General features: G+C 40.3%; 1 protein-coding gene across 5 annotated transcripts in view; it reads right to left on the reverse strand.

Moving 5' to 3' along the window:
* Positions 1–24902, reverse strand: part of RALGAPB (Ral GTPase activating protein non-catalytic subunit beta) — a 72875-nt gene that overhangs the window by 18941 nt on the left and 29032 nt on the right. For 2 of the 5 annotated variants that reach the window (XM_076352496.1, XM_076352495.1), the window contains exons 10-23: positions 22775–22810; positions 20749–20950; positions 19175–19342; positions 17972–18086; positions 17589–17736; positions 14744–14808; positions 14413–14545; positions 12865–12998; positions 10182–10364; positions 8030–8181; positions 6158–6345; positions 3880–3986; positions 2103–2255; positions 1246–1455 (exon numbers count right to left, since the gene is read on the reverse strand). In XM_076352496.1, the coding sequence (XP_076208611.1) occupies positions 1246–1455; positions 2103–2255; positions 3880–3986; positions 6158–6345; positions 8030–8181; positions 10182–10364; positions 12865–12998; positions 14413–14545; positions 14744–14808; positions 17589–17736; positions 17972–18086; positions 19175–19342; positions 20749–20950; positions 22775–22810 (1994 nt within the window). The remainder of the gene's footprint in view (positions 1–1245; positions 1456–2102; positions 2256–3879; positions 3987–6157; positions 6346–8029; positions 8182–10181; positions 10365–12864; positions 12999–14412; positions 14546–14743; positions 14809–17588; positions 17737–17971; positions 18087–19174; positions 19343–20748; positions 20951–22774; positions 22811–24902) is intronic. The other 3 variants (XM_076352497.1, XM_076352499.1, XM_076352498.1) reach the window with 3 other exon arrangements.

Genomic DNA, 24902 nt, shown 5'->3' on the forward strand with positions numbered 1-24902 from the left:
CATCACCAGCAGCGTGGCCAGCAGGTTGAGAGAGGGGATTCTGCCCCTCTACTCTGCTCTGGTGAGACCCCACCTGGAGTACTGCGTCCAGCTCTGGAGCCCTCAGCACAAGAAGGACACGGACCTGTTGGAGCAGGTCCAGAAGAGGGCCACGAAAATGATCAGGGGGACGGAACACCTCTCCTGCGAGGAAAGGCTGAGAGGGTTGGGGTTGTTCAGCCTAGAGAAGAGAAGGCTTTGGGGAGACCTTCTTGCAGCCTGTCAGTACTTAAAGGGGGCTTATAAAAAAGATGGTGGCGAACTTTTTAGCAGGGGCTGCTGTGACAGGACAAGGGGGAATGGCTTTAAACTAAGGGGGGTAGATTCAGACTAGATATAAGGAAGAAATGTTTTACGCTGAGGGTGGTGAAACACTGGCCCAGATTGCCCAGAGAGGTGGTGGATGGATGCCCCATCCCTGGAAACGTTCCAGGTCAGGTTGGATGGGGCTCTGAGCAACCTGATCTAGTTGAAGATGTCCCTGCCCACGGCAGGGGGGTTGGACTAGATGATCTTTAGAGCTCCCTTCCAAGCCAAACTATTCTATGATTCTATGACATGTGTAGTTTCATATTTATTAACTTATATATCAATAATATATAAAATATTAAGCACTTTTAGACATCATTTTTGCAAAAGCTCCATTGTCTACTTTTGTTGACGGTTTTCTGGAAGAAAATGCAATGAATAAGAGGGAGAATCCACAGGTAAAAGGCAGAATTTCAGATTAATATGGATCATCTCTATAAACTGTTGTTATTTTAACTTTAAAAAGAAAGCTCTACAACCTATATGTACTCCCAATATATGAACTTATGATTAAGCCACTTCAGCACAAACATCTCTGCAGAAGAACTTCTAAGGCAGTCATATTTCAGAAACTCTCAAAGTACCACCCCAAAACCTAACTTAAGCTGAGGGAATGACTTCAGGTATGAACACATGAATGCGATAGCTTATGTACCCACTGCAAAAATAAAGATAGAGCCACGTATTCAGAGCATGTTCAACTTGAGGCATGGCCTTTCACAACCCTGCTCTCAATCCTGGAAGACTGGAATCCATCACTTTATTTGATCAGACTACAGCTTAACAGTAGTTGGAATTACACAGAAGATCTTCCACTAACAAAATTTAGTTTTCTTCTTTTGCCAGACCATATGGGTACTGAGGGCATTTGCACAACGCTAAGAAGCATCAGGTCACCTTCAATGCCTCTAGTGAGAGAAACCCGAAGTGAGAGAGGAACAGGCGTGCTGTCTGGAACTCCTGTGCCGGTGGTGGGGGCTTACACTCCGTGATCGGATCAGGAAAGCTCTTCTTCCGCCACTCCTCTTCACTTTTCTGATCTATGGAAGTCTCAAAAATAATCTGCTGAGCCATGCCATTCCTCAGCTTCTCGTGTCGCTCTTCGAGCTGAAAAACATTGCATGAAATGGTGATTCCACCAAGATCACTAAGATCCACTAAGAAAACAGCTCCATCATTTAGGAAAGTTGTAAGCCACAGGCAGAGCAGCAGCTGCAACTCCACCACCAGGATGTTTACTAAAGCACTATCAAGACGACCTTGAAATGTTACAAAGTGAACATCTAAACACCCTGTTTGCATGGGAGAGCTGTTGCAAATTTATGTATCCAGTATCAGCTACAGCTTCTCCCTTTCAAGTGAAGAGAAACTAAAACACATTTGGCACTATGAAACTTTAAAATATGTTGGAGATACACACCCTCCTCCTCCCCCAGGCGGTCTCAAAAAAGCCCCTTCCATTTCCCCAGAAGTAGCAACAAAATGCAAGTCATTGCTTCCTAGCAATACCAGGATATTAGGATCTGTAACAAAACATGTTGAGCAGCGCCTCCCAAAAAACACGTCAAAGCATTGTCATCTTCCTGGAGAAGTGCACACAGATTTCATTAGTTAGCAGAGGTTATTATTCTATTAATATGAAATTAGTCAAGCTAAAGAGTAAAACTATATACAGTAAGACATTAGTGTATGATTCATGAACAGACAAAAAACCCCTAAGAACAAAATTAACTCAGAGACTAAGAGTTACTTACTTCCTCATTCACAATTTCATGTAAATCTGGAATGCTCAAGTCAGCTTTCACAAATGGGATCTTGTCCACTTCTTCAGGAAAAGGGCGGTGCTTCACACTGTATTTCAATCCAACATCATTTTTAGGAGCTGGTCGAGGTTCTGGTACAAAAGTCTGACAAAAAAGGGGGACGGTTTTTACATTCAAGGCATCGTAACACTAGACAATACTTTATTACAATAGATGGAAAACGTTTACCACCACCACCACCAGTACACTAATCCATTACTGAGAGGTATCACTAAAAAGCATTCAGTAAGTACTTTAAACTAATAGACTTGTATTAAAAATGTGGCTGTAAATTTTGAGACACAGTTTGCCCATTTTGGTGGCTGCACTCCTGGAACCTATGAACCCTACTTACCACCTAACCTCTAAGCACTTGCAAATCCCCCCCAAAAATGGCAAGCTTACATGGCAACTTATTTTCAGCCCATTCTAACTGTATTGAGCGAAAGCTACCAGCTGTTTGAGAAGCCTCCACTTTAACCCTGCTGACTATGATGATCACAAGTCAAGCTGAGAAGTCCTGGAAGAGAACAGCAGCAATGCTGTGGGTCAGGAGAGGGATGCACTGCCAGAAGATCAAAAGGGCTTGCATAATGTATCATACTGAAATTCTGACATTGTTACTACATTATGTTCTAAACCGTTAGTCTGTAATTCAAAACTTGAAGTTACCAATGAAAGCAACAAAAGATCTAGGTGCAGGTTTGCAGGTGCATAAGGTCCAAGCAAGCAAGACCTTTAATTACATCTTGAGTGCCGCTTTATAAATTTATTTACTACCAATTAAGCTTCAAAAGGACAAAGCTGTTAACATTAAAGTTACAGAATGCCTTAAGTTGGAAAAGTTCCCTTAAAACTGGTAAGGAAGTCGGCAGCCAGGACATGACTTCTCCTTTGGTGTGGGAGGTAGCACACTTGGACTGACACTATTTAGTGAAATGGCTCAGCTTCAGTGACAGCACAGCTCCAAAGGCATCACGTGGAGGTCTTCACAAAGGCTGCTTTGCAGAGACCAGATTCATCCAAATGTGAATGTGACAGCTGAGACGGACAGGCCCTCATTTCAGCTACATTATTATTTACTTTATTTTGCTGAGGGGCTTGTGAAGAGTTCGAAGATTTGGAAAAGTTCACAAACAGACAGGAATTTTGATAACAGGACATGCTCCACTAGACAACTGCAGTAAGAGATTTTACTGTAAAATGAGATTGGGGTATTTCTCCTCCAATATTCCTCTCCAGAGCTGTTCCAGAGTTCATCTGGATAATTTTTTTTTCACAGCAGGTTTACAGCCATCTTTGCAACACTGGGCTTTGTAGCTTGAATAGCTGTTCTCCCTGCAGCATCTCATTCTACACCTCCAGACTTCGCTGCCTCTGCTGCAAGGGCTTTGCCCGAGATCCTAAAATCAGCACCAACACTCATGCCTACACACTAAATACACTGTCCATTGCCCCATCACCTCAGAAGATGCTTTCAAAAAAAAAAAAAGAGAATGCCCCCTCCCCTTAAACAAGTCTAGAAGGCAACAGCAATTTCACAGCCTGTATTTAATATTAATCACAAGTCGTAAAGAGTCACCAGAGATGTGTCACATTACCTACAGCTAAAGGCCCCGTGGCTCAGCCTTAATGTATAATCACCAGCTCTGTGGGGCTGTCTCACATTAGTGGAATTTCTGCTGAACATCTCTAAGTTAAAGATTTCTTTACGGGCTTTGACAGAGACCTTTTGATTTGCTTTAGCTCCTCTTGGTAAAAGACAGAGTTGCTGGGCCCATGCAAATCTTCCAGATGTCCCACGGATCAAAACCGTGACAGAGGGGAAAGAGTCATCTGCAAAGCACATGGGTTAAGAGAATAATACATCATCATAAATTGCAAACAGTTCACTGTGCAATAATTTAACCAGAAAGAAATGCAGGCATGATGACAGAGATTTTGTTTTCAGGGTTAACTCCTCCCTGACCCCGAAGACAATTCCTGGTGAGGAGAATCAATCCTCCTCTCTGCAGCAGGGAAGTACTAGTCTACTTTGTGGTCTGTTCAGTAGTTGCCAGCTCAGTTTCATCATTAAAAGTAACTTTCATCCAAATTCATGCAGATCACTGTTTCTCTCCAAATTATCTCCAGGAAATGAAAAAAGATTGTCCAGCCACTGCCTGTTTAGGTAAGACAAATGACCATACGGAGACAGTTTCCATGATACTTCCAAGACCTTCTGGTAAAGGTCCCACACAAAACAGCAGCAGTAAGAACAGTGGAAGGACAAGAGATAATGGTCAAACTAAGACAGGGGAAGATTCTGACTTCACATCGTGGAAGATTTTTCACCACAAGGAATAGGGACACAGAGAAGTTGTCCTCATAGGTTTTCAAGACCTACTTGGACGATGTCAGGTTGCATTGTCCTGGTCTGAATTCAGTATTGACCTTATTTAGCGCAGGAGGTTAGACTGCAGATTCCTGAGGTGCCTTTCAACTTGCACAATGGTGGTTTTAACACTGCAGAGATTTCAGTCTTCCTTTGAGACTTAAACGGCCACCGATATTAGCCACTTAGAAAAGGGATCATCATACCTCTACAGCTTTTCTTTTGAAAATTATTTATATTTGTCTTTTGTGCACATAAACCACAAATTGACACCATCAGGTAACTAGCAGACATATATTCCTTCCCCAGTATTTCATGGGAAGTCAGGGTGCAGCATAGCTACATAAGCACACATATAGACAAACCAAACCAGCTCCCTACAATCATCCACTTCAGTGATCTGCCTCAAAAGTGATCTGACATACTTGTGCATTACTGCAATTAATCTTGTAATTCAAAGGGGATTTGTAAGCAAGTCATGCACAACAGGATAATCTAATTTGAGATTCTAATAGTTAATCTAATAGGATTCCTCAGTAATGCATTTAGCAGAGGCAGAGTAAGGATGAGAATTGCTCAGCTGTTCTAGCGTGTTCTAATGCATTCTAGTCAGGAACATGCTTGCTCAAATAGACTGTGGGTGGACGTGCGGCAATGGCTCCCAGCATCAGCACTTTCTGTAAGATCTGTTTAGTGATTCTCAATGAGGTTGGAGCACTCTGGACCACAACTCAAAGTAACAACTTCTCTTAGCCAGTTCATGAAGTTCTGTGCAACCTCTGTTTTCAAGACTAGTATCTAGACTCCATCCTGTCCATAGATGAGGAAAATATATCTGTGGCAGATCAGATCTAACATACATTAATCGTAAACTGAGGTAGCATATAAGAGAATTTTCATCTATTCTGTTTGGTAATGCCATGATAGATGAAGACTTACAGGGGGATCAGTTATTCAGTTCAAAGCATCATGTAATTTAATACCAGATTTTTTTAATATGAATTCTTGTTGGTCAAAGCATATGAGGCTGAAACAAGTTAGATTCAGTTGTGAAAGCCAATACCCTGTGATAGGTCTCCTTTACAATAGGTGTAAATTGATAGAACAGGATGGTACACAGGAAAGTTATAACAGCTCCTAAGCAACTAAAACCATTTGAGCTGAAAGCACCCACAGAAACATTTAGTAACAGGAGACCTAAAGCAAGCAAAAGCAACTGTGCAAGCATAAAGATGTCACATCAACCATTTGTTGAGCACTTATCCCTATCAAGCCTCCTATACTCTTTATATTTTCATTCTTTCATGAACAAGGATGTTTTCAAAATGTAATGCTATTGCTTTTGTCCATCGGCAATAATTTAGATGGCAGTCAGCTGCAAGTATCTGATCTAACTGGGTGAAAGACAGACAACTGCATGAACAATTTGGATGGGCTTGAACTTGTTTAACTATCAGTGGCATTAAAGTTATTCCCACCACTTCATCCCAGAACAACACTCTGCTCAATCGCACACCCACAGAACAGGTAAGCCCCTGAAATGTGAGAGACGCTTGATGAAGCACCTTTGTTTTGCAGCTCCATACAGAGAGTTTTAACCAGAGGCAGAAGGAAATGGGAAGTATGAACTTACTCTGTTCATTCCCTAGAGGCTGCTCCAACATCGCCAGGATGACACTATTATCCAAAACAAAGTAACGGAAGCTATGCTTGTTTATGGTAGGTAGACGAGAATATTTAATTAATGTGGTTTCATTCACCAAGCTGCAAGGAGAAGCAGGGCCACTGGGAGAAGGAAACGCTCCAAGTAACTGCATAATACTGCAAGTGAGAAAAAAAAGTTAAGAGTTATGACAGATTAAGAAAGCGAACTGTTCCACCCAAGCACAGACCTTCACTCCTGTTCTTCATTTGTATCTTGACACAAGCAGTTACCCTATCAGGGCAAGCCTGCCCTCTCCCATCAGCTTGTTTTAAAACAGAACCAGTAACTTCAGAAACAAATACATGAAAACCTACAAAGAAGGGTACTCTGCCTACAGAATGAGTTTCTTTATAACCTAGGTTATAAAGATATTAAGATATGCTTTAAAGCATGAAAATCTGTACCCTTCCACAGCTTTTTTTATGTTCATTCTCATAAGAAGATTATGGATGATTGGAGATAATCATCCATACTTTAGCCCACTCTTATATCAACAAGCAAGACAGGGTAGATGCAATAGTTATGATTGTCTTTGCTTTCTTCAAGTACAGATTACATTAACTTAAAACCTTTTAAGAAAGGCCCAGGATCACACAAGCATGACTACCATAGATGGTAACCTTCCCTGGGAGAAAGCCTCCAGGTGTGGTCCAACAGTGCCTACCTCCTTGGAGCCACGGCCTTGGGAAGATCATAGAAGTACCCATTTAAATCATCTGAAGTTGTACAGGATCTACCTAATACTATTAGAAATGGAAAATTTCTATGGCAGGAACTAATAATGAGAGTGGTCCGACTGAAAATCATGTGATCTCAGGACTTTACTCTTAACACCACCACCCAGACCAAAAGTAAGTTTATTGAAGTCCTCCCCACACACTTTTCCACTTTACTCTGAGAACAGATAGTTTCATCTCTCTAAATGAAAAGAGAAACTTTTAGGCAACAATAAAGGTTTGTCCACAATTTCCAATGAGTAGTTGTTTTTACTAACAGTAAAGTTTATAACAATTTTATTGCAAAGCAGAGCAAAAAAGAAAGCAGCTATTGCCTTTTGCAAAACATATTTATCCTACCCATCCTCAATCTGTCCTGTCTACCATCATGCTGTTCATCCAGTAAAACAGTGCTTTTCAACTTCTCTGGAGCAAATCTCAGTTTTCCTCTCTGTGCTTCCCCTCCCCAACCCACACATTATCTGTTACTGCATTTCCAGCAGAACCTCTCAAATATATTAAAGTAAGCCCAATGCCGTGGGCAGAATGACATCCCACCCTGCCCCAGCTTACATCTGCTGCATGTGCCATTCCTTGCTGTGTTACACATGAGACAGTGTCTATCAATTTCCCAATCGGTATGGGGATGACATATCTTGTCGGGCTGAGGATAAGGAGAAGGGGGAATGGAGAGACAGGATCACTAGGTCAAGTGGGAGATAGAGGGAACTGCTGTCTGCAGAGAGGTCTGGCCAAGAACAGAATACCAGGGGCTGCAGGAGGGCTTGGGTTTTGCTCTCCCAGAGCAAAGAGAGGCATGGCAGAGGGGAAGAGAACAGGCAGGAGGGGAAGGCAGAAATCACAAGGATCTTTTTTCTGTTGAACACCTGTAATGGGAGGGGGAAGACAGCTAAGGCAGAGCACAGGACAACCCTGCCCAAAGGGCAAGACAGAGGGAGCTTCTGCCTGACTTTTCAAATGCTCTTGCTACATCACAGAGATCTCAGCAGCTGGGAACTCCTAATTAAAACACCCTCAGACAAGGCAATGCTAAACAGTAAACACGCTCTGACAAATTACATACCACGTTAGTGTAGCTTCAGCAGCATCCTTCACTCTCATGGATGCAGGGTTTGGCTCCTTATCTCCTTTGTACTTGACCTCTTGTTCACTGCTTTTGGATTTACTTCCCGAAATGCCCAGCTCCACAATCTCCAGTACCTCTTTTAAACAATCCTAAAACACAAGAGGAACCACCTTAAAGCAGAAGCACTCTGATAAATGTCTCCAAGACCTCAGTGAAACAGTAATACACCATCGATTAAAATAAAGTACTGCTGGTAATATGAGCTCAGAAATAAAGGCAGAAGATTATTCTAACAGACAGTCTTGGAATAAGATCACATTTGCTACAGGAATGATATTTTCCCCATCTATAGATGTCTACTCATGTTTGTATTCTAATGGTATAAAATGCTCTGAATGAATATACACAATATATTCCATTACATATGTACAAAATTGCCAAGAGGACTACTAGGAGTTGCAATTGAAAAACATAAACATATTTAAAGAGAATAAATGCATTTCTGAGACTCTCTTCACAACTTTTAAGTTCTAAGCACATTAAGAATGAACTCATCTGGAAAACTGCAAGAAAACCTTCTCCAAATCTTTCAATTGCCAACAGCTTTTCATGAGTAAAATATATCATGGTATCTAATTCATACCATGTATCTAATTCATCCAAAATTATTCATCATTCGAAAAGAACAATAACAATATTCTAAAAGTACACAGCAAAGCTTCAACGAATTTATTACAGGAGAGGCCAACACACAGTAGAACCGCAGGTATGACTCACAGGTGTTGCTCATTACAAAATTGTTTGCTGAAAATACTTGGATTACTACAACAAAAGTTCAAATCTCATGGCTTGAGCTATAGAACAAAGGAAAGTGTTCTCATGAATAAATAAGTGCCTAAAATCTGAACACAAGCGGTCAGTTTTTACCACCAGAGACCAGGCAGGGTTCTATGCCTTGGCCTGTGTCCCTCCTTATATTCATAATTGAAGAGGTGAAGAGGAAGATTAAAAGTTTTCTGACAGAGCAAAATTAATCAGTGTCAAGATGCAAAGACTGGCCATGAAGAATTACAGAAGGCATTTACAGTGTTGGCTAGTAAAACAGCAGGTGAAATTCAAAGCAAATATAAGGTGAGGCACCTGGAAAATTGCAATTCTAATACTTCCAAATGCAATGAAAGGTCCTCACCTGACTATCATGACTCAGGAACAAGCTACTAAGTGTCCAGTATATACAACACACAGTATGCAACACTATCTCAATATGCAGTGATAACAAAAACAAAAAAAGAACCTAATGAAAGGAAGTAAAACATTATGCAGCTGAATAAACCCATGCTGTGCCACATCCAGGGAAACCATCCTGTCCTAGTCACCTACTGCCATGCCAGTACCCCAAAGTGCATGCAGAAAGCATCTTTAAATAAAGTCCTGCTTGTGGGTTTTCAATTTTCTTTTTTTTAATATAAATATTTTTATAGATGCTACAGAGTATATAAACAAAATATAAAGATATATAAAACATATGTTCTATATGAAGCTACATTAATATATTATATAATACATATTAATATACATTATATGTAAAAATATAGAAAGATCACTGAGCTGCCTCTGCAAGGAGACCAACAATGTAAATATGCACTCAAATTTTTTTTTATTTATTTTTTTGAACAGCAGGACAGAAGGCTGTTGGAAACACGCATCTTTCATTTCCTGCTCTTTTCAAGCTTCCCAAGCAAATTCCATCTTGGATTGAGCCTTGCTCAGTTTCTAGAAAACTGGTTTCTTGGTGAAACAAGCTATGATTATCAAAATATTAGCATCAAAGGAATTCCGTTAAGTCTAGATGATGCTTTTTCAGGTTTTCTTTTCTTCTCTCATTTTCTAGTTTCACAAAGCAAGAAGAAAGATCAAGACATTCTTAGAAATATGAAAGGCAATTTTAAAGCCAAAAACATTCTTGGTGAATAAAGAGCAGAAATCAAAATTCAAAACTATTTTGCATGGAAACCAGTTTTGAAATTCCTAGTATACTTTTGAAAACTAAGAAAACCACATTATTTTAAAGTATCAAGAACAGACAGGTCAGGCACGAAAGGCATTACAATTTGGAGTGCTCGAAATACATACAACCAGAGACTCTTACCTTCTCATCCAGCATGTCGGGGTGCTCAGTGAGCCAGACGCAGAGGCACTGGAAAGCTGCAACGATCATGGAGTGAAGGTCACGGGAGTGGAGCGGGGCTGGGCGGCTGCACTGGTACACTATGTAGCTGCACACTGAACTAATAGCTCTCTTCCGATCAGAGGAATCAACCACCACTTTCACCTGTGTAAAGCAAGCAGGAGAGGATGAGAATTCCTCCACAAAAATCCTTCAGAGAAGAAATCGTTTTTAAAAGCATTTTTAAATGCAGTTTTAAGAAATAGGAATAAATGGTTGAGCTCTTTTATGATTACAGCTTAAAAGCTGTGGGTAAAAATATTTAACAGTGATGGATATTGAAACTTAAAAGAAAGAAATGCTGCATTGAGGTGCCACCACATTGCATGGCTTGGTTTCCAAAAGCAAGAGTGGTACCAATATGGTTTGATAAGAAACTAATTGCGAGCTGAATAAATTAGCATTTAAAACATTTTCAGCAAATACCTCTCTCTCCTTCAGCTATAGCAACCCATTCTGTATCTCTGAGAACCCACTCACTGCCAAGTCTCCCTTCCACGGGGCTTCATTCCACTCACATAACTTTCCACTAGGCTTATTTTGTCAGCACAGTAACTTTCACCAGTGAAAAGGGACAGAAAACCCACCCTCAGACAAGCATATTGGCAAAAAACTCCATAACTCCTCTCCCAAAACTCACTGCAAAAACCCCTCAGCTTCTCCCCCAACTCAGGGCTTCAGGGAGCAAGGCTCCAGACCGGAGGGTTAGTGAAGAGGTATGTACACTGAGTACACTGAGGCATGAGGATCTACATTATAAAACTAAAGAACTGAAATTCTATTCTCTTTTCTTCCCAACCTGTAACTTGGCACAGGAACAGTCAGTTAAAGGTGGATCTTTCTACTCTGCAGCATTTGACCATGCCATATAAAGCTTTACTCATTAAGGTGCACCCTTATTCAAGCAGGAAGGTGGATGGTCTTGCTGGTGACAACACTGGAGCCAGGCAGCTGTACTCCACACAGCGGGGCGGATGACAATTCAGAGCCCTAGGACGAAGGCAGCATTTCCTTCAGAAGCGTAAGATCTATGGCAAATAGAGTCCCCTCAAGATGAGCTTATGAAAAGCAGGTTGGTGAACCAGCACTCTTGCAGGAAACAGGATTTTTTTAATTTACCAAGTCCCACTAATATCCTGGTGCTGAACAGACAAGACAGGGCAGCCTCTAACCTGAGAAGGGCTTTGGAAATTGTCACCTCCAAATGCACAAGCAGAACTGGTTCTCCAACTCCACAGTAAGAGGTGATCCCTTTCTACCTTCTTCATTACGAAGGGGAAAGATATCCAAGATACCCCAGAGGAAGAATTACTTCAGTTGCAAGAGAATTATACAAAGATTACAATATTTAATATTAACCTGGGCAGGCATTTGAAAAGATAATATATTTCCACATTTCCATCTCATTGCAAGCCAAGAAAAAAACCCAAAAACCTGGCTTAACCACACAAGCTGCAGGAACCCCTGGTTCTGTATGACGCTCTGTAAGACCCAATAACCATACATTAATTCATTGCAGAACAGTTTCAAATGCATCCTTCAGCTTATGCTACTGCAGTAATAAAATAAGCACCCAGTCCAACATGGCTCAGTGCTGACTCCACGCTCTAAAAAAATGCCTGAGACATGCGTATTTCAAAGAGATCTGTCAAGTTCCCGGGGGAATGCGTCAGGAAATGCTGAACTGTCACACCAGGTCATGGTGGCTGCTGTAAATACACTGGACTATTGCTTAACAAGTGTCATGAATTCCAGCTTGGGGACAAGAGCCCTCAAGCAGAAAAGGGCATTTTACTTCTCAGAGAGCCCCCCCACCCAGTAGTTTTACTTCAGTTATTTGCTGTTGAATCAAGGAACTGTGTGCAGATAAAGCTCTGCAGAAGGTGACACCTTCATATTAGAAATACACTATCATTTTCTAAGCTCAGAAAACTATTTCCAAGGTGAGATGGAAGGGGAAAAGCAGGTACAACGCTTGAACAACTTAATTGCCCTTTCTGTAATACTCTGGCATATTTGCAATCTGCCAAGTAACAGCAATAAAAACTCTTGTTTCTAAGTCTGGTTACACAGTGAACAGACAGACTGGCCACCCAGCCAAGCAAAGCTATGATAAATGGTTCACAGGGGGGTTGAAAACTAATGGCCCAAGCCCCTACACTGCCACTGGAAGCTTAGTGGCAAGTTTTTCCTCAACTGTGTAACCTAATATGGCAGATGCATCCCCTGTAGTGTAAAAAACAAAACAAAACAAAAACCAAAACCAGACACGCATGGGAATCCATGAGAGAGGTTAGGAGCCATCCAGCTAGCTCAACAAAACCAGCCAGAATTGTACAGTAGAGCCACATGTATCTGAACAAGCCACCCTGAGCTTCACTTTCAGCCAACAGGCATTTACAGGGCACACATCGTTTGAGCCACAGAGCATTTACATTAGGAGAAGATGAAGTACAAAATGAATACTGTTTTTTCTCATGTCCAAACAGAACATTTGCTGACAAACTCAGACAGACATCTGTTTGGTGGCATATGACTTTCACCTAAACAGGACTATAATCACCCTTTGAGAAGAGGCCAGAGCACACAAAACTTCACCTCTCACCTTTGCCAGTCCAGACAGAAGCTCCAGTGCAGCCAGAGAGATACTCATGTCCTGCCTCCACTGTGAGTTGAGTCTTTGGGTTACCAGGTGAATACTACGTATCAGTAGTCCAGCAGCTGTATCTGTATTAAGAGCTAGGATATAACCCAAATATCACATACCACAGGGAGGGAAAATAACTAAGCATTAGTGACAATAAGCAAAGCACAAGCACAAGCCAAAGCAGCCACAATACACACATAAAATAAAAATATACAAAACCCAGAATCTAGAAGTTGGTTTGGTCACTTTTGCACAGGCTAACTCCCTTATATACACCACCAGACATTATACAAATCATTCAGACAAGCTTATCTCTATTGTTTTTAAAAAGACATTTTGGATAATCCCAGTAAAAATAGACCATCTTGTTTTCAGTTCTCTTGTTTGAAGCATCCTGCTTCAAATTCTTTTCATAAATTTCATACACCCTTACCTTCTGTGCATAGGAAAAAAAGGTCCAATAAAATGAGTATTACAAAAATGTCTTTCAAGTTATGTCACGGTTTAAAGTCTCAATAAGTCAAATATTTAAAAGATTTTTTTTTTAATCTTACAAAGGGATATTTTTACAAGGACTTGTCAATGAAAACCCATACAAATTAAACACACAATTCAAATGGTGTGCTGAAAACTAGCACTTTAATAATTTCAAACACAAATCCTGTAGGGAAAGCACCAACATCTTAATATGAACCCCTAGAATACACTGAAGTCTCTCCTACTAGCTCCCTCCTCTCCTTAGTTATAGAACTAGAGGAAAAAAACATTTTTGGTTGGTAAGAAGAGTTGTCAACCTAGGCTACAATATAAAAAAGGTGATCTGTTCTCACATTTATTTGGTCAACATCAGTTAAACTGAAGACCAAAGGCGTAAGTTAAATTCCAGGATCTTGACATTCGGCCAGCTTACCACACACAGATTTAGTAGAACATGAATTTTTTTTACAAAGATTCAAAAATGCATGGTACAAGACATAGCAAACTAATGTTAATTAAGAAATTCTCTTGTTATAACAAATGACACATCACAAGCATTTTGCTTACTTGCTTGATAAAAACAGGAGTCCCCCAAATGCTCTTTAAATATAATTTAAGAAAAGGTGCTGCAAGAGTCAGGCAAGCATTTGGAATGCTACCAAAATGAATGCAGCAAGTAATTTACATTTGGTGTACACTTATCCCATTATTGTTCATGAAAACTAAGTGTCTTGAAAACATATGCTGAAGTAAAGCAGTTTGCAAACACTTCCTTTTTCATGAGCTTTTACATTCTTATTTCTGAAGTGTTCAGAGTCCCTTAGTAGGATTAAAAAACAACCAACAAAAGGGCACAAACTGGCAACAAACAAAGGGGCTATCCACCCTGGGTTCAAAACACCCATGCATATTAATGTGTTAGCCAGAATTAGGAACAAAAAAAACCCGCAAAAAACATCACCCTGGCATATAGTGACAGAGGTTTGTTTTGGTGTTTTGTTTTTTTTTTTCCAGAAGAGCTATCCTTACCATAATCCCTCAGAAGGGCTTGTGCCGGTCTCTCACTATCTGGTGTTGTGGGCTCCGTACTGCCTCCACTTGCAGTGCTAATGCCACTGTTAGTACGACTGTGGCTTTTAAAGAGGTTGTTTTCACCACCGTTCTGCAAATTGAAAGTCAGTTTTGAGCGATGAGAAGATTTTTCTGAGTAGAGTTCCCTATACCAGAGGATGCTCTCAGATACAATGGAGAAAAAAAGATGATCAAACCTCAAGATGCTAACTGAGCACCTTACAACAGCAGATAAAATGACTAATGCATTCTTTCTGAAGTGGTAACTTCATAAACAAAAAATACTTACCATTTCCATCTGACAGCCAATGGCTTCCAACAGTGCTGAATCTTGAACAATATTTAACATTGCACCTGAAGAATCAGATATGAGAAGGTAACTAAAGACCGCAGTAGAATATTCACTGCTAAAATTTACAAAGAAGCACTGAAGGTCTAACATACAGGATTGCCATCCTGTTTTATAAAAACTCTTATAAAGAGTTTTATAAGACACAGAATTTGCTTCAGGCTTTTTTTTTTGGAGCAGATGAGAGCCGAGAGAGAGTGCTTTCAGCTATTTTAAAAATGCTTTGAACATAGGTTTTTCAGATTCCTCAGTTCAGAAGGATTTTGGTTTCACAGAAGGGCTGGAATCATTCCTTGTCTCCCATCAGATTGCGCTAATTTAAAAACTCAGGTTACATTTAAGGGTATCTACTGACTCTGTGAATAAAATAACAGTATTTGTTAGATAACTGAGACCGCTAAAATGAGCTGTGTAGCCCAAAGCCACCTCAAGGGTTATACAGTGCTGGCCTTGGCTACATTCTTCCCTGGCACAAAGAGGCTCCCTTCCCCAGTTTGGCCACTAGGAGCCAAAAGGCAGCTAGTGACTGGCAAACAAAACATGTTTTCAAGTCTTAATGAACTAGCAGTACAGACAACGACCTGCTGGAAGATAAAGTGAATAATGTCTGGTCCATTCAGCAACCCTTAAGACATCAGCGCAACGGACCACACTTGTTCTCATACTGATCTGTGACGAAGGAGTTTTATTTTCATAAAGACATTTCTGTCCCTGCCCCACAAAAAAAAAGGCTAATATTTGAGTCATTGATAATTTGTGGGTTTGTAGAGCAAATTAAAAATTGCTTTCATTTCAATCTGGCTAAAATATAAACACAATTTCCTAAATCAGGAGGCCAGTGCATAATCTGAGGTGGGATACACTGAAATTCTCTCTACCTGGAAGTCATCCCCAGCCTCTCACTTTCCGTGCTTTGTTTTCCATCAGTACCCAAAATACTGTATTGAGAAAGCTGAAGCTCTAATTGCAGGGGTTAGCCAACCCTACTGCATCCAAACTAGCCAGCAGGTAGTCATCTCTTTCATCTTGAGAGAGACAACTACACACAAGTGTAACACACTGTTAAATTAAAATTGCCAATGCATTCAGGGTGCCTTAGGTCAACTTGCATGAACAGCCTGTATCTGCCTGGCAGCACCACCCCCAGGCGACGAGGAAAGAAACAGTAGACCTGTAACACGCTGACACTGATGCACTCAGTGGCATCAATTTTAATTTGCTACTCCCTCCCAATGACTGTTTAGGAAAACACCACTTGCTATATGAAGGGAAATGCACCGCTCGCTGTCAAAAATTTAGTGAGCAGCTGGAAACAAACACTGATTTTATTGAGAAGCTGGTGGCATGTGTGAGAATCTGGCTAAACTGGAGATCCATGAATCCTTTCCAACTAAAGCCAGCAGGAGATAAACTCCTGTTTCCATATGTGAAGTTAACAACAGAAATACAGGGGAGATGGACTGGTATGGACTATCATGGAAGTAGTAATGGTAAAAACCATTTGAGGCAGAATCATAGAGGTTGGAAAAGACCTCTAAGATCATCGCGTCCAACCGTTGACCCAACACCACTACCCACTAAACCATGTCCCTAAGTGCCTCATCTACTCAAGAGCATCTACCCAGCCGGATGCAAACACCAACTCGCAGCAGAGGCGTACAGGAATGCATGGGTAGGATTTAACAGAGCATCACCCCATGGTTCCCAAGGTGGTGCAACCCCCTGTGCACCGATGCTCTGTGGGTCTCGCTTGGAGGATCACTTTGAAACCATAAACATCCTCATCCCTTCACTAGCAGTGGCTGCAAATCATTCTTTCAAATCACTCTCCCTTAGACTTCCACTAGTAAAGAAACTATCTCAACCACTGCAAGGAAACTTTCCAAAAGTCTCTGCAGACTGGATTTGTTTCCCTTCACTTCATCACTCATGCCATTTTCTTTCCCTCCCCTATTAATCAGGTAGGCTCTCCCAGAACAAGGCAGACACCTCCCACCACAGTGCAAGTCTGTTCCCTTTTTAAACAGACAAAAGGAAAGTGGTATTGTAATTACTGAAGGACAAGAACACCATAATGTGGAAAAAGGCACTTCTAAATAAAGAGAGAAAAATACGGGGGGGAGAGGGGGGCGGGAATAAAAGGCAAGTACATTTTTTACTGGTCTGAAAATATATTTAGCTCGACAGATTATGCACTATTCAAGTTTTCAGCTTCTACTTACTTTCTGAGTATTCAGAATAATGTTAATACACTCATTACCTCAAAGAACAGGTTGTTGCCAAACTATGATGCATCTCCAGACTCTATTCCAAAGCTTTTGTCTGAGGATTTACACAGTGCTAAACAAATGTCATCTGTATTCTGCCAGTGCTGGACCACCAGTCACCCAGTATTTCAGTTTGTTTCTAGGCTTAATCGTACCAAAAAACGAAAGCGTTTCCTGTAACCCGTTAGTCAAGAATCCTTCCCAATATTAAAACAACATTTTTTCCTATTTCGATTCCTAGTTATGACTGACTTTTCCTGCTAGAATGCGCTTTACTTCCACCTCTACTTTTCAAGTACTATTCCACATTTCTAAAAAGAGAGAGATTACTTTAACGAAAAAGTGAGGCTTTTCAAGATGTTCCCATAGTATGAGGGAGATTATACAGATGACAACCTGCCAGGAATTTCATCTTTTTTCTTGCAAAGCAACACATGACTAATAATCTGTCCTGGAATAATTTGGTTTAAGACAGACACTTCTATAACACAGTTAATAAATAAAAAAGTTGAAATAACCTAGTATCATTTGAGTGTTGTTGGGATCTGTTTCCGTTTGCAAAGCTCCTATAAGTATATTCACAAGCCTCAGCTTCAAGGAAAGGAAGGTTACTGGCTTATCATATGTTGAGCTGTCATCATTGCTGAATTTCCCTTCCAGGACAACCTAAAGGAAAAATACATTTATTTCAGTATCAATTAGAGATCACACCAGCATGGTATTGGTTTCAAAAGTCAATATCCACAGCATACATTGCTACTGACAACTTTTAATACAGTCGCTCTAAGAATTTCAGTGCTAAATAGAACACCAAATAAAACCCACAAGTCATCCAAATCCCACTCCAAAACAACCACGAAAACAAAAATGGAAACGCAAAACAAAGTGGTAAGTTTACTACCTCAGACTTTATGGTTCCAAAGTGATGAGGGAGAGGCAACAGAGACAGCAAGATGTTAATCGAAGCTCTTCTTAGCTCTGTGGGGTTTACATAGATTTTAAACTTTGAGAGTTCTCTGCAAATCAAAGCATCATACAGTTAATCAACTTTACACAGGCATTTGGAGCCAAATTTAATTAAGTTAAAATTAAACATACAGCCACCCAGTGGTCTTAAATAATTTCCAGTATACAATGTAGCTGTTTCTGTCTAGGCTCAGGATTATTTTTTTTTTTTTTTAAAACAGCAGCAATAACACAATGAATTCATGCAGGAACCATCACTTGCTAAGGATTCTGTACCCCATACAAAAGCAATGAGCTGATGAAAGTATTATTCATATACTGCATCTTCAAAGCAGGAAGTTTCGGTCATGAGCCTCTACTGGCTTATTACAACTCAAACCCACCCAGGATTATCAGAGATCCGCAGAATATGCTCATGCACATATTGTATAAAACACCAGCTGCCTAGCAAACAGATCAACTTTTGTCAATAGCCACCAGCAAATTCTTCTACTCCTAAGACCTGTCCAAAAGAAGCAGTGGCTCAGATTTAAGCCCAGAAGATAAATAATACTTTATGCATAACTTCAAAATGAAATGCAGTACCAAGACATAAAACGTATGTTGAAGAAGGCATGCACAGAGTAGTATTAAGTTAGCAAAACATCCAGAAATCTATAAAGCTCTGACAAATGAGGTTCTCTCTTCTGGTTTAAGAATCTACTCCAATTTCACCAGCCTGTCTAAATTATCAATTTTTCTATTTAATGATGTGTAAGATTACTGTCTTAATCAATTCACTGCAGCAACAGCCACTAATGAATATCCTGTGAAATTTTACTTAAAAATCAGTAGGCTTTCAATATATTTGAGCTAAATCACTCCTTTTCCCTATTCTTTCCATCAGTGAATATATAGATAACAACTCACATATTTCATTTAAAATAAGCACTACTATTGCTTTAAAGAAAATTGCATTAAGTAAAATTAAAAATTAGAGCTTATGAAGTGCTACTATTATCACTATCAAATACATACACAGTGTGGGGCCCACATTACAGAATTCCTTCAGTGAAAGCTACTCAGGAATGACAGAAACCCCAGAAGATAAACACCTCCCCACATTTCTGATGATATTTATATGGAAATAGCAATTTACCTGTCAGGTAAAATAGTTTCAAGAGCCGAAATGAAATAAGGAACCACGACATCAATCCCTTTCAGGTCACAGCAGAACAAAGGAGGGGAGTTTAAAATAACACTGGCAAGAACGGGGTGGCAAATGAAATCTGCTATCTGCAAACCCTGAATTAAAAGCATGTAAAATCTGACAAAGAAAGATAAGATTAAATTATTTGCACATAAAAAGCATCAGCATCCCACATGAACAAGAATGTGCAGCCACTATTTGATCTTTTCTATATAAAATAAAGTTTCAAAATCAGAGCTAGGAAACATTTATATGAGCTTTCCCCCCAAGTTACTTTAGCACAGGCAAACACACCTAACCAGCTTAACAAAAAACCCCTCACAAATCACATGTATTTCATGTGAAAAGCCAGTGCAGCACAGTTTTATTGAAACCTCTGACTTTTTGCAACACACAGACTGGGAGCTGTGCAAATACAGCCCAGATGTTTACTAACAGTGCTTGGATCATGTGCTCTCCCCACTACTCCCTTCCCCATGTAAGGATGGGAGTGAGACCTTGATTTTAACTCCCCAACACAAGAAAAATACTACGAAATCTTTCGGGGGCAGGGGGAACAGGACAGGACACACTAATCAGCAATTTGGAAAATGAGACTAAACATAGCCATCATAACCAGTTCACAAATGAAAAAGCAGGGGGGCAGGAACCTAGCTGGCCATCATCCTAAAGCAGTTAGTTTCTTTTGCAGTTTCTTGTTAGAGAATACTTATATCCCCCCCCCCCTTTTTTTTTTTTTTTTTTTTTTAAAAGGCTTGCAAACACAGAGGAATCTCACTAACTGGGTAAGAGAAACACAAGCTATCTATACACAAAACATTACAACATGCAAGAAAAAATAGTTCAGTCTTCCAGGAAGTTTTGATGCCATCTGGGACAAATGTATCTGAACAGTTTGAGAGAGTCATGATTTAAAGTTGATTCTCGGCCTCTAGCCTTTGCTATTTCACTTTTTAACAAAAATTTGGAAAAAAGGTACACTGATAGGCAAGATTGCCTTATTTTATTAGAAATAAAACTGTAAGCAGAGGTAGTTCAGAATACAACTGTTTTAAATAATGGAATATTAGTGCATTTCTATATTTAAAGAAAAAAAACCAACCCACAAACACATTCCACCCCAGTGTTGTGGTGTTTGACAACATAAGTCTAATTTTTAGACATGGTCTAATAAAATGTCCGAAGTCTCACATCTGCACACTCATTTTTTCCATGTGAACAATATTCAGTGACAAATTAAAAAAAAAACCAAACCCAAGAGTTCCTTCCAGCTGGGAGGCACTTTAAGGGACCTCCCTTCAAATGGAACTTGAAGAAAACCCAATGAAAACCAGCATCATGAGAAGGTGAAAGGAAATCACTATTCGGTTTAGCCAGGAATCCCCACCTACAGCATCTGAAGGCTAACTGGTTTTTTTTGAATTGGCAACACAAGACTCAGACAGTAAATGAATGCTATTCACAGTGAATTAATTTGCACCATAAAGTTATACCAATAAAGCAACTGGAAGATAGGTTAGTACCGGGATAGGTAAGCTGGCAATATTTCCTCCCCAGTCTTCTTGCTACAAAATATCCTACACAGTGTCCCGCATGCCTCTGCCCTTCCCGCTTCATAGTTGTCTGGGAATTCACTCGCATCAAACATGGGGTTGGAAGCCACCGTGTCTGTGGACATTTGCGATCCTTTCCGGCGAAACTCCACGCTAGCTTGAGTTGCTATAGCTGGGAAGAGAAAAAACAGTGTTTCACCGCTTTTGTTAACATATATAATAGGCTCATGGGATCCTGGACACAAAGATCAAGTCAAATTTAGTAGTTATCATGAAGCTGTTAGTTCACTATATTGGAGTCACAGTGCCTCTGTTTAGAAAGTATTTGTGGGTGTAACTAACTTTTTCTTTATAAGGATGACAACAACTGACCTTCATATTCTAGAGCCTGTCCCAACTTTCTGCTGGGAAGAGTATGCTTATATCCAATATTAGCTTCCTACCCTCTCTGAAGGACAAGGATCTTCCCTCACCTAGTTCTCATCTCCAGAAAAATGAAGTACCACCTTGCGCCTTGCTCCTATAAAATGCCACAAAAACCCCCATTTAGACAGTGCCATTACTGAGACCTCCAAGCAAGTGCTTAATTTTCAACTGGACAACTAATCTCTTATGCTGCTCTAACACCAAATTGCTTTGATCCAATTTTGTTGTATAAACATACTTATTAAAAAAACCCCAAAAATTCTAAGGACCCATATCAGAAAGAGAAGTTTGCTGAAACCCACTCTCCTGATTCAGTCCCTTTCTCCTCACATGACTACTGAAATCACCAAATAAATCTGAGGTTAGACAGCCTCCAGACAGCAGCTACCAGGGAGGCCGGCCCTCTCCTACTCCCTATCCCACAATACGCTCCACAAAAGTCTCTCAGGAGCCCGCTGTTACCTACACGGGACGCGGTTCTGCCGAGCTTTGTGCTCCCTCCCTGCAGGACAGTTCTGCCAGCCCAAACCAGTTGAATTCATGTCTTTCTAGAGAGATTTCTGGTCCCCTTTGACACATCAGTATCATGTGCATACGATGCAGGAGGCCACTCGCTTTGCTGGCTTCATCCTTTCTTCCAGGATAATAATCAAAAAAAGATACATTGCTCTCAAGGTGATTTTTTTCCCCCCCCCTGCTTTTTTCGCTTTTTCCTTGGACAACTTCACTCTTGGATTACTAACGGCAGAAAGAGCACGCTCCTTCTTATTTTTAGCTAAGACTATGTTGATTTTCAAAACTTTTATAAGCTACAAAACCAAACAACAGATAATGTGTGCTCCTAACAGAATCATGCCAATGTAGTTCCACCAGTACCAGAGAACTTCCTCTATCTCAAACCTGGGACACTGGGGAACATCAGGTTCACAATCAGTCTTGCAAACAAAGACCCATTAACACTTCGACAGTTGGAATACTTGTTAATTTACAGGTAGGGTTTTTTTTTTTTTTTGTTTGTTTTTGTTTTTTTGTTTTTTTGTTTTTTGTTTTTTTTAAAGGAAACGTCCTAATGACAAGTGTCTAACTCTTAATTTTGTCTTTAAATTCGTGTTTTAACCTACTGTTACCTTACAAATTTTCATGACATAAGTAGCAAATAAGCACAAATCTTTATGCATCTTCCCATGAGCCATTTTTTGTCCTAAATAAACTACCCAGCAATATATTGTAGTTGGAAAAAAACACTACATGCACAATGCATACAAATCAAACACTAGGTCTGTAAAATAAGCTTTAAGTAAAAAAAACATGGTTAGTGCAAAGTCCTGAAACTCATGACATGATCACAGACTAAAGTACAGAAAAGATGGGACTGATTCAGGCAGATTAATTTGCTTTTGCCAACAATCCTCCCCATTCAAAAACACACACAAAAAAATTACTTGTCTTTTTCAAGTAAAAGTGCAAAAGCTACAAGAGACAATGAGAATGAATTTACAAATAAAATATGGGATTATGGAAAAAGAAAAGCATGACCGCAATTAAGGAAAAGCTACTGGTTCCTACTTACAAGATTTATAAGAAAGAAGAATTTGGATAAAAGATGCTGCAAGATAATAGAAATAAAATGGAAACAAATCAAAGGACAGCAGTAGTTATAAAATACTTTTAAGATGGTGAAATCGTAATATAAGTTAAGAAGCTTTTAGCTTTTTTAAAAAATAGATTAAAAGCTTTATGATATAGCAAGCTCGTTAAACACATAGGAAATTGGCATTCAGGTCCAAAATTATGGTTTTGAAAGTACCATGCAAAACAATGAACAAAAAGTTACAAAATACTAATAAGATTTAGAGCTGTTCATATCAATGTACATCAGTCCTTTAAACGGATGTATTAACCCTTCCCAGCTCAAGTACCTTTCCCTGTGTTGCACTGTATACGGAGTACACACCAGGCTGTGCTAAGGCTTCTGTGACGTGGGGTATGTCTCGTAGGGGGAAGGTTACTTACCTGCAGAGTCTTCTCAAGGCAATACTCCTGCTTCCAAACCGTGAGTTCCTGACCATATTACAGCTCTGTCTTCCCTAACCCAAGTTGCTAACAACCCTTAACAGCAGCCAGTATACCCAGGCATGCCTCCCCTGACCACCAGCTCAATCAACAATCTTCCAAAGCAGAAATAAAAGGCAGAACACTACCAGAAACATCAACATCTCAAAACCAATCTCCAGCAAAAGAAGCGAGGAAAGACTCCAGTAGCCAGGTACCAGGAGAGAATGCCACTACCTCATAAGAGCTGCTTCATTGAGCATACAGGGTCAGATCAAGACCTGTGACCAGGCCTCTCAGCAATACTCAAGATGTCCCTAATCAGGGCTGCTTATAGTTTGCTCCTAGACCCCCAGAAACATTCTTTGGGACATTAATATTAATGACAGTAGGGCCAGAAGAGATGAGGGTAAAACTATACCCCAAGACTCCCCCACTGCCAACAGCACCTGGGCGATACCAGCAACCCTCCTAGGTAAGACTGCTTCAGCTGCTGTAACACACAGCTGGCAGGCTTGTGACTGACTTCTTTAGGTACAAGGATTAAGAATGAGCCCATCAAATTGGAAGATTCAGTCGCTGAAATGGTGGCACAAGGTATTCATGAGCTTCTCCCAATTCTCAAAAGTTGCTGAAGACGGCAACTAGCAGCAGCATGCACCGTATGGCCAAGCTTGTCTAACTGAAACACATCCTGCCAGTGAAGCTACACACGGCACATGTACACACACCCCAGAGCTGCCATATTCAGGGTTAACTTCATAAAGGCTTCATAGTGAATTTCTTATGAAAGAGTTCTCAAGTACCAATCACAGGGAGCTATTTATGCCACACTAACAGCTAAATAAATACCATCTAATTCTAAAGACTACACCAGCAGGATGCAGTTCCTTTCAAACCAACTACGCATTTTCGAACAGATCATTTTTCCTCTCTCGCCACAATACAGACTAATGTTCATTAGCTGTCAGCCATAAAGCTTCACCATCAAGGTCTCAGTGCAGAAACTAAAGCCTGATACAGGACAGTCGAGGCACAAAAGCATTACACCAACAATGGCAAGATCGCTGTTTTGCTTCAGAATCCAAACACCACCACAAGACTATCTTGAAGGACGGGGCTCAGAGCAAACAGGAAGACTGCTTTCCAGGTGATAAACTCCACCAGTACTCAGGCATATACAGATGACCTCCAGCTAATCTTGTGGGAGAGAACAAGTCTCTTTTCCCAAAGAGAGACAGACAAAACCACAGCAACCACAAACATGAAATACGTACAATTACCCTGAATCATGCAAGGGTTGGTACAAGAAGCTTACCAATGAAGATGGTAGAAAACTGAACCACAGTGGGGCACCAGTTATATTCACAGAACTAGAGAAGAGTTGAGGCTGGAGGAGACCTCGAGATGATATAGTCAGTGCTACCCCCCTATCCCCCTAAAGCAGGGTCAAGTGGAACAAGCTCAGTTACCCTTCCACCCATCCAGACATTTTTTTCAGCTCAGAACCTACAAAAAGCTGCACATTTTTTCCACCACTGTCATTTTTCTTGACTTCCTTTCTGGAGGTTAAAGAGTCCGAGAAGTAAGATATCTCCAGGACAAGGAGAAAAGCAAGGGTAGATAGGTACTCATTCACATCAGCC

The sequence above is a fragment of the Aptenodytes patagonicus genome, chromosome 14, assembly GCF_965638725.1.
Source record: "Aptenodytes patagonicus chromosome 14, bAptPat1.pri.cur, whole genome shotgun sequence".
In the NCBI taxonomy this organism is placed as follows: domain Eukaryota; kingdom Metazoa; phylum Chordata; class Aves; order Sphenisciformes; family Spheniscidae; genus Aptenodytes; species Aptenodytes patagonicus.